General features: G+C 21.1%; 1 protein-coding gene across 5 annotated transcripts in view; it reads right to left on the bottom strand.

Moving 5' to 3' along the window:
• The window catches only part of LOC122263041 (uncharacterized), a 52,937-nt gene that overhangs the window by 4,716 nt on the left and 38,221 nt on the right, over positions 1-10,000 (bottom strand). For 3 of the 5 annotated variants that reach the window (XM_086552533.1, XM_086552531.1, XM_086552532.1), the window contains 2 exons: positions 9,773-9,924; positions 7,931-7,969 (listed from right to left, as the gene is read on the bottom strand). In XM_086552533.1, the coding sequence (XP_086408659.1) occupies positions 7,931-7,969; positions 9,773-9,924 (191 nt within the window). The remainder of the gene's footprint in view (positions 1-7,930; positions 7,970-9,772; positions 9,925-10,000) is intronic. The other 2 variants (XM_086552534.1, XM_086552535.1) reach the window with 1 other exon arrangement.

The raw sequence follows: 10,000 nt of genomic DNA, 5'->3' as shown, positions 1-10,000 counted from the left end.
TAATATTTATAATTTTATATTTTTTATATGCATACTTTGGACATTTTAGTTATTGGTAGAGATATACATTTTTAAACTTTTGCATCTTATATATTATTTATTTTTGTGTGTTAGTTTAAACAGATATGAAATTGATGTATATATACATATATATATGTAATGTTTATATATTATATATATATATATAGATATATATATATATAGTTATGTATATTAGTATCGTGGATATATTTATATAGTATATTTTTTTAAAATATATATTCGTTTGTTAGTGTGTTTGGGATTTTATCATATTTATATTTTTGTTTTTAGTCATATTTTTTGTTTTATGTATGATTATTTTTTGGTTATTTATATTTTAGATATCTTTTTTTGTGGGTTATATAGCAATTTATATGTAAATTTTTTTATATGTATTGATTCATATATTTATGTTTTTATACAATTTTATGTATTATAGACATATGTATATCATAATGTTATTTAATATATTTGTATATGTTTATATACTTATAGAGTTCTTTTTATTACTTATCCGGTGATTTTTTAACATATATTTTTGTAGTGATAATATATGAATACAGTACTTATATATACATATATATTTGTATATTTACATTATTTTTCATTATTTATTTTTTCTTATATTTCTTTTATAATATTTTTACATATTTTTTCACATATTATATATATATTATATTGATATATATATAATTATTTAGGGCTTACAAAATATATGAAAGTTTTATATTATATTATATTTTTTATATATTTATATATATATATTTTTTATCTTTTTACATATACATATATTTTTAAAATACATAGACTTATATAGTATAAATATATATATATCATATGTAAATATACATCTATATGTATATATAATATTATAGTTATTATATATACATATGTATATATAATGTATATCATATATATACATTTATGTCTATATACATATATATACATATATATACTCTCGTAAATTTACTATATATATAGGTATCTATACTATATGAATACCATACATATATATCCATATATTTAGGTATATATACTCTCTTTACATATATATATATATACATCTATTTTACATATATATATCTATACATATATTTAATATTATAAATATATATATATATTATATATCTATATATATATATATATATGTTTATATGGCCATACAAAATATATGCACACACATATATATATATATATTATAATATATATCTATAGATAATATATATATACATCTCATATATCTACCTATACCTATACATCTATATATATATATCTTACATATATATATATATATACATACCCCAACACCAAATAATATATATCTAATATATATCTATATTATATATATATATATATATAGATATATATATATACACAACACATTATATATACATATCCATATATCTGACATATATATCTTAATATATACTTATATTTCATATTATTTTTATATACATATATATTTATATGTATATTATATATATCTATATAAAATCTCTATATATATATTATATATATATATATACATATATAAATATTGTATATATACATATATTATTTAGTATATTACTATATTCTTAAATATATATTTACATATCTTTATATATATAAATATATATATATATACATACATATATAATATATATATATAATATATTTATATAATACAAAGATATTTAATTGTGTGAATATACATACATATATACAATTATATATATAATACATATATATATAATATATATATTATATATAGAAATACATATATGTATATATCTATATATATAGTCTATGTAATATATATATTAATATATATATATATACTATATATAATTTATATATATATATATATATATATATATATATATATATATATATATAAATAATTTATATCTCCAAAAAATATATAAATACATATATATATATATATAATATATATTATAATATATAAAATAATATACTCATGTCTAGGCATATATGCCTATCTGTATTATATAGTAAGGTATGTATGTATATATATATTATAGGTATAGTAAGTATATATATAATATGTATTATGTATTGTATGTATGTAGTATGTCATGTATATATGTATGTATATGTAATATATATATGTATATATAATATTATATTAATATCATATATATATATTATATATATATATTATATATCTATATATAAATCAGGCACATACCATTATATATCCAAATTCCCTAACGCATGTATATTCTATAAATTATGGTATTTATATATATATCTTTTCTATCTATATATACATATCATATATACTAATATATATCTATAATATATAATATGTATATATATATATTGTATATATAATACATATCCTATATGACTATATTTCCATATAAGAATAGAAATATATATACATAAAAATATATAATGTTATATATATATATATAATATATATATATATATATACATACATATATACATCCTTACTACCATCCCATATATGTAAATAATATACCTAAATTTATAAATAAATTCATATCTATATATATATATTGATATATATAAATTCTATATATATATATAATCAGTATAATATATACTTCGTGCAATTATATAACATATTAATATAATAAATATACATTATATTTATAAAATTTAAAGAATTCTTATATCTATTATTTAAAAATTCTATAGTTATATTTTCTATTATTCTAATAAAAATATATAATTAATATCAAAATATATAATTAATATAGATTAATATATATTATATATATATATATATATATATATATCTACTATAATTATACATATATATATATAAAATTATATATATAATATATATATATATATATATATATATATAGGTAAATCTATATATAAAATATTATATAAATATATATATAAATTTGTAGATATATATATATATATAATAATATTTATATACATATACCTAATCATATAAATATAAAAAAATATATATATAATATATATATTATAACCTATACATATAAATATATATATCTAAATATCTATATATAAAATATATATATCTATATATTTATATATAATATTATATTTATATTATCCATCTATATACTTATATATAAATCCCATATATAATATTATTATATATAATCTAGCTTATTATAATATATATATATAATAATATATAAATATATATATAATTATTCTATCTATAATAATATTATATAATCACATTATATTTATATTATACTATACACATAATTAATTATCTAAAATATATAAATATATATCTATTTATCTTATATATAATTATATTATAATCTATATTTTATATAAAATGTATTTATATATATATATATAATATATATAAATATATATTCTATATATACTATATCTTTAAATAATAATTAAATATATAAATGTATAATATATATATATATATACTTGTATAAATCTATATCTAAGTATATAATATATAACTTACCTCTCTAAATAATCGATATATAATAAATTATTATATAAGTATATCTAAATATATATATAAATATATATATAAAATATATATATAATATTCTTTCTATAAAACATCATTATATATATTAAAAATAAAATAAATATAAATTATAATTTAAATATAGAATATATTTAAAATAATATAAAAATATATATAAATATATATAAATATAAATTATCATATAAATTTTATAAAATAAAATATATAAATATTCATATATAATAATACATAATAAATAAAAAATTATAAATTATTTAAATACGTTTCTATATATTAACTATAATATAAAAATATCTAAATATAATAATATATACAATTTATATATATAAATAATTGCTATATCTATAATAAATATTAATAAATATTATATATATAGTAAGATCTATAAAAAATATATATATCTTTATATCTTACAATAAACTATTTAATAAATAAATAAAATATAAAAAAATTAATTTATAATATTATAATTAAATAATATAATTAATAAATTATATTAAAATTTTATAAATATCTAAAACATAATATATATCCATATAATTCCATATTATATCTTAAATAGATAATATATAAAATATCTATAAATATCTCTATATAAAAATAATTAAAATAATATAATTTATATATAAATTATATAAAATAATAGATAAAAAATATATATTATATATAAATCTAATTATATAAATTAAACATAATATAATATATATATAATATAACAATTATCTATAATTCAATATATTTATATATATATCTATAACATATTATATAATCTAATATATAGATAAATAAATAAATAAATACATCTTATATACCTATTAATATTAAAAAAAATAAATATATAAGAAAATTATATATATATAAATCACTATTATCTCTATATAACATCAACTATAATATAAATATAAATATATATATAATATATACATCTAACTATATCTATAAAATAACTATATTACATCTCTAACTCTTCTACATATATATACCAAAATCTTACCCTAACTCTCTATACTCTATCTAAATAAACATATAAATATAAATAAATATAATTATCAATCAATACATATTATACATATATATATACATATATATTAATACATATCTCTCTATATCTACCTATAACTCTACACTTATCTATCTACCCTATTCCATACATATATATATATCACTTCTATATACCTATATATATAAATCTAAATCATAAATATATCTCTACAATATATCTAATATATATAAATTATTCACTTTATATAACTCTATATATATAAATCAATTATATAACTATATATATAATATATATATAGATTAAAATCTAGTTATATAACTATATATATATATTTATTTATATAATATATATACTGCATATATATATATAAATATATAGAGATATATCTATGAATATACTATATTATATATAGGACATATTTATATAAATATATATATAGTATATATATGAATATATATATAAATATAAATATATATTTATATATTTATATATATAGAAAATATATATAGATATATATATATAATGATATAGTATTTATATATGTTATATAGACTATATCTATCCATATCACATATATACATATATATACCTCAATATCTAAGATATATAGATACATATATATATGACTTTAACTCATATATACATATATAATAGTAAATTTATATTTATATATATATAAATATATATATACATATTTATATATAAATATATATATACATATATATATAAAATATTATATATCTATATATATATAATTTATAACTATATATACATATATATATATAATATATATACATATATAATATATATAGTACTATATATAGTAATATATATAGATAAATATATCTAAAATCATATATATACATAATATATCATAATTATCCCTATCTATATATATTATATATATATCATATATACAATATATATATATATAGAAAGAGATAGATATAATATCTATATAAATATAGATAAATATATTATATATATATTTCTGCTTATTAATATATAACAACTTATATATACATATATTTAAAATATATATATCTCTAGTATATATAATATATATATGATATATCATTTATAAATATATATATATTATATATATATATAAGATATATAAACATATCTATATACACATAGATCTAACATATATATATAAATCATAAATATCATCCATAATATATAAATATATATACAACTATATATATTAAGTAACGTATATATATACTTAGATATATAAATATAATATACAAAGTTATACATAAATATATATATATATATATACATTTAGATCTTCGTATCTATCTAGTATTCTACCACATACATTGATATTTATATATATATATATATATATAGATATATATATAAGAATATATATAATAGAGTTATCGATATAATATATATATATAACTATATATATGTGTTGTGTGTTTGTGTGTGTGTGTGTATATATCTATATCTGTATATATATATATATATATATCTAATATATATATATATATATATATATATATATAATATTGTGTGTGTGTAGTGTTATATATATATTGAATTATTGATATATATATATATATATATATATATATATATATATATTAATATTATATATATTAATATAGATATATATATATATATATATCTATAGTTATATATATATAGATTATATACTATATATATATAATTGATATATATAATACATAGGATTAAGAGGAGGAGGAGAAATTATAGAACTAGGCAGAGAAAGAGAAGGATATGAAGGAGGTAGGGAGTTTATTAGAAGGGAAAGGAAGAGGAAGGAGGAGGAGAAAGTGGAATACTAGGATGAGGAAGAAAAGGATTATAACCAAATAGAGAAGAGAAGGAGGAGATGAGAAGAAACATGAAAGAAAAAGAATGTATGTAAGGGGGAAATATGTGGAGGAAGACTAGACAAGAATGAATAAGTAACAGAAATAGATAGAAATAAAATAAGATAAAATAAGAGATGAGAGAGAAGTAGGTGGAATAGGATGACAGTAAGAGAATGAATATGAGCAATAAGTAAAGGAGAGAACTGACAAAACTTGGTAAACATGAATATAATCACAAGGCAAAGTTAATAATGTACAGCAATTCTATATACATAATAGAATAGAGAATGGATATTTCTGTTTACTTAAGTACTTTGATGGTGCAATTGTTTATCCTCCTAAATGACTTAACAAGCCTCTTTTGTAAGTCCCATCCCAGCTGTCCAAAACACTAGCAGGGTGGTCAACATTTTCCCCTTACACCTACCTGGGAGAGCACTTCTATCGTGAGTAAACCAGTAGCCTATATATAATAATTGAATGGGTGTAATGAGAGCCCTGACTTCATAAAATATATTTTTGTTATCTTTCAGCCAATCATTTTGTTCTACACAGGAATCAACAGCCTGTGTTTACTGTTGCAGAAGATTGTTGTGTGGTTGTGGACACCTCATTCCCACTTGTGTCACAAAAAAATCATTAAATAAAGAAAAGCTGTGACCCACTGACAAAGTGTGGATTTGTGCAATTGACATTTGGTGAGGGCTAAATTGATGATGGTGATATGATTTTGTAAATATAAGGTTAAAAGGTGAATCATCATTTTCATCTACCTTTTCTGAATATTGAATAACTTAATGAGGCAAAACCATATCAATCAAAAAAAAATTACAGATAAGAACCTACCTATATACAACAATGGTATAAGAGGAGCAGAGACAAGGAATAATACACAAGTATGAACATCAAATGAAACTGAGGAAGAGATATGGGGAAAGAGAAGTACAAAAAAAATATATATATATAAGAAAAAAAATAAAGGTATAAGAAAGGGGGAATTGGTACTGCTGAGATAGAGATAAAAGATTAAAGATGAGAAGATAAACAAAAAGATGAAAGTGAGTGAAAGAGAGAAAGGAATAGCAATGGATAAACAGATCAAGGATGAAATATTACATTGAAACAGACAATGTATATTGATGACAAACTTCCTCTGCTGGATAATTTTCACCATTTCATAGTTTGCTACTTTAAGTGTACACTTCAAATAATTTCAATGAACTCTTTCCCGACGGGGCACGTGCTGCACGAAAACCCCTACGCCAGGCAATTGCAATATTGCATTGGAAAGTCACACTGGCATGAGGCCCCAGCATCAGGAATTTAGCTGTGTCACACGAGTGTGACACACCGTCGCCGTAGGGTTAATAATTATACATATACGAACACCCCTACTCACCCCCACCCCCACCCCCCCTCCTCCCCCCACCTCCCTCCCATACCACCCACCCCCTCCGCTCACTCTCTGATACCAGCAGTTTTCATATTCCGTGTTACAAAACTGCATGTTACAGTGCATCTTTTAAACAGCCTCTTAACAATCAATATACATGAAAAACAATAAAAGATCATTCTCCTCACCTGAGTCGCTGCTGGATCTCCTGGCTGACTTTCTCTCATCTAGGGTAAGATAAAGTGCCTAAATCAGAATGTGTGTTATAGAAAACTACAGTTTACTAAGATCAGAGCCTTAAAAGATGATGTCAATTTTCAGAGAGAAAGACGGGGGGGGGAGGGAATTGCATGTGAAAAAAAGAGAAAGAAAAATGTATAAAGAAACAAACAAAAAATAAATACAATAGTAAAAAAAAAAAAAAACATGAGTAATATCTTTTTCAAATGGAAAAAAATGTGGGATGAGCTAATTTGTTCAGCCAATACAGAAGCAAACCTGACAAAAATAAACTTGCAATAAATCACACTACTAAAGAGAGAATAAAAGAGACATTTGGAATGGTGGAAAAACAGCAACTTTGCACTTGTGGGTTCCTGCTGCTCTGCTCACATCCCTCAAGGCAACAACTACACAGATCTAAGGACAAACATATATGACTTTCCTAGGTGAAGAATTTGACAGTGTGACAGTTCAAATTTAGGCTTAGCTCCAATCACAGTAACTGTTCAGTCTGGAACTACATACAAAACAAATGTGAAAAACAAAGGAACAAGCAACTTCTCTTTTTCTACTAGTATATAATAATAAGTAAATCTGAAAATTGAGAGAGAGACAAGAGAGCCCCCTGCTAGATTGGGATGACCTGCTGTTTTGCTTTGGGAATGTTCTGCGTATATAATTAAAGATACTGTCTAGAGGAATAATCAGCTTTAGTATATTCACAATTCAAGAGTATTTCTAAAAGTAAACCTAAAGATACAAAAACTAACTTTTGCACTGTGGCCTGCAAGATAAAAGAAAGACAGAAAGAAAGAAAAAAAAAATTGCCATGATATCTGCATCGTACACAGCTGAAAGGTTGTTGCTCATAGATACAATGAGCCTACGTTGCCTGAGCCTTGTCATGAGAGATTACATTGTATATGCTGGAAGACCCTATCCTTTTTATTACTCTCCATCTGATACAGTTTAAATAAATAAAAAAATATAAAAAAAAATAAATAAATAAATAAAAAACAGTTTAAATAAATCTATAACAGGTCTCTGAGAAAGACAGAATCTGATTGAAAATAAAATTGAAAAAATAGTCCATCTACCAGTTAATCTTACTGTAAATAATAAGCTCTGTTGATGAAACTGGATGACACTAGCATATCTGCATACCTGAAAATATCTCTGAAATAAATATTTACTCTCCTATCAAGTAGAATAATAAAGTTTTGCTACTTAATTCTATTCATACTACAAGGTAATGCTAGATTCATATACAAGCAGCTCCTCGTAGTGTTGGGACATATTAAGTAAAATACAAGCAGCTCCTCAAAGTGGTGAGCAACAGTACACAATAAATAAGCAGCTCCTCATAATGTTGGGATACATGTTAAACAATACAGAAGCAGCTCCTCGAAATGAAGGGATATACATTTAGTGGGGATATCGAGGATGAAAAAATTTTGTCGACTGGCAGAGGTTGCCATAAAAAACAACTAATACATGCTTAAAATTCTGTAAAGGGTGATAATAATGTCCTAAAAGAGGAAATATAAAACGAGAACAACTGCCTGAAGGGTGCAAAAGGTATCAGCATTAGGAAAGTCTGTTCAGAGATTTTCATGGAGAAGAAAGTGATCATGAGTTGAGGGAGGTAAAAAGATTCTTAATACATGATACAAATTCTTCAGCATGCTCCTAGCCTTCACGGGTGAAATCAGGAAATCTGTAACCACAGTTATGCTCAGCTCCACTTCTCACCCAGATGGAGCCCCAACACTTCTGTTGAGAGAGTAGACACGTGAGTGGGTACAAACCTTGCGGGCTACATGATCTTTGTCTCTTGAGGCCGTGGTCTGGGTTCTCCTCTCTCCCTCGGTTGTTCCCCCCAGCACCCTGCAGGGACTCGGCCAGAGGGGGTGGGGGTGGTGGAGGCATCAGCAGGGATGCAGTCACATCCCTGGCCACCCTAGGGTAATAAACAGGATGCACATTTATAGGTGGTGAAAATTCACCATGAGCTTTTCTTGTTACTCTTGTGGAAG

Source organism: Penaeus japonicus, unplaced genomic scaffold (assembly GCF_977035675.1).
Source record: "Penaeus japonicus unplaced genomic scaffold, GWHDUDI00000001_assembly GWHDUDI00000027, whole genome shotgun sequence".
Classification (NCBI taxonomy): Eukaryota; Metazoa; Arthropoda; class Malacostraca; order Decapoda; family Penaeidae; genus Penaeus; species Penaeus japonicus.
This window is presented reverse-complemented; position numbering and strand designations above follow the sequence as displayed.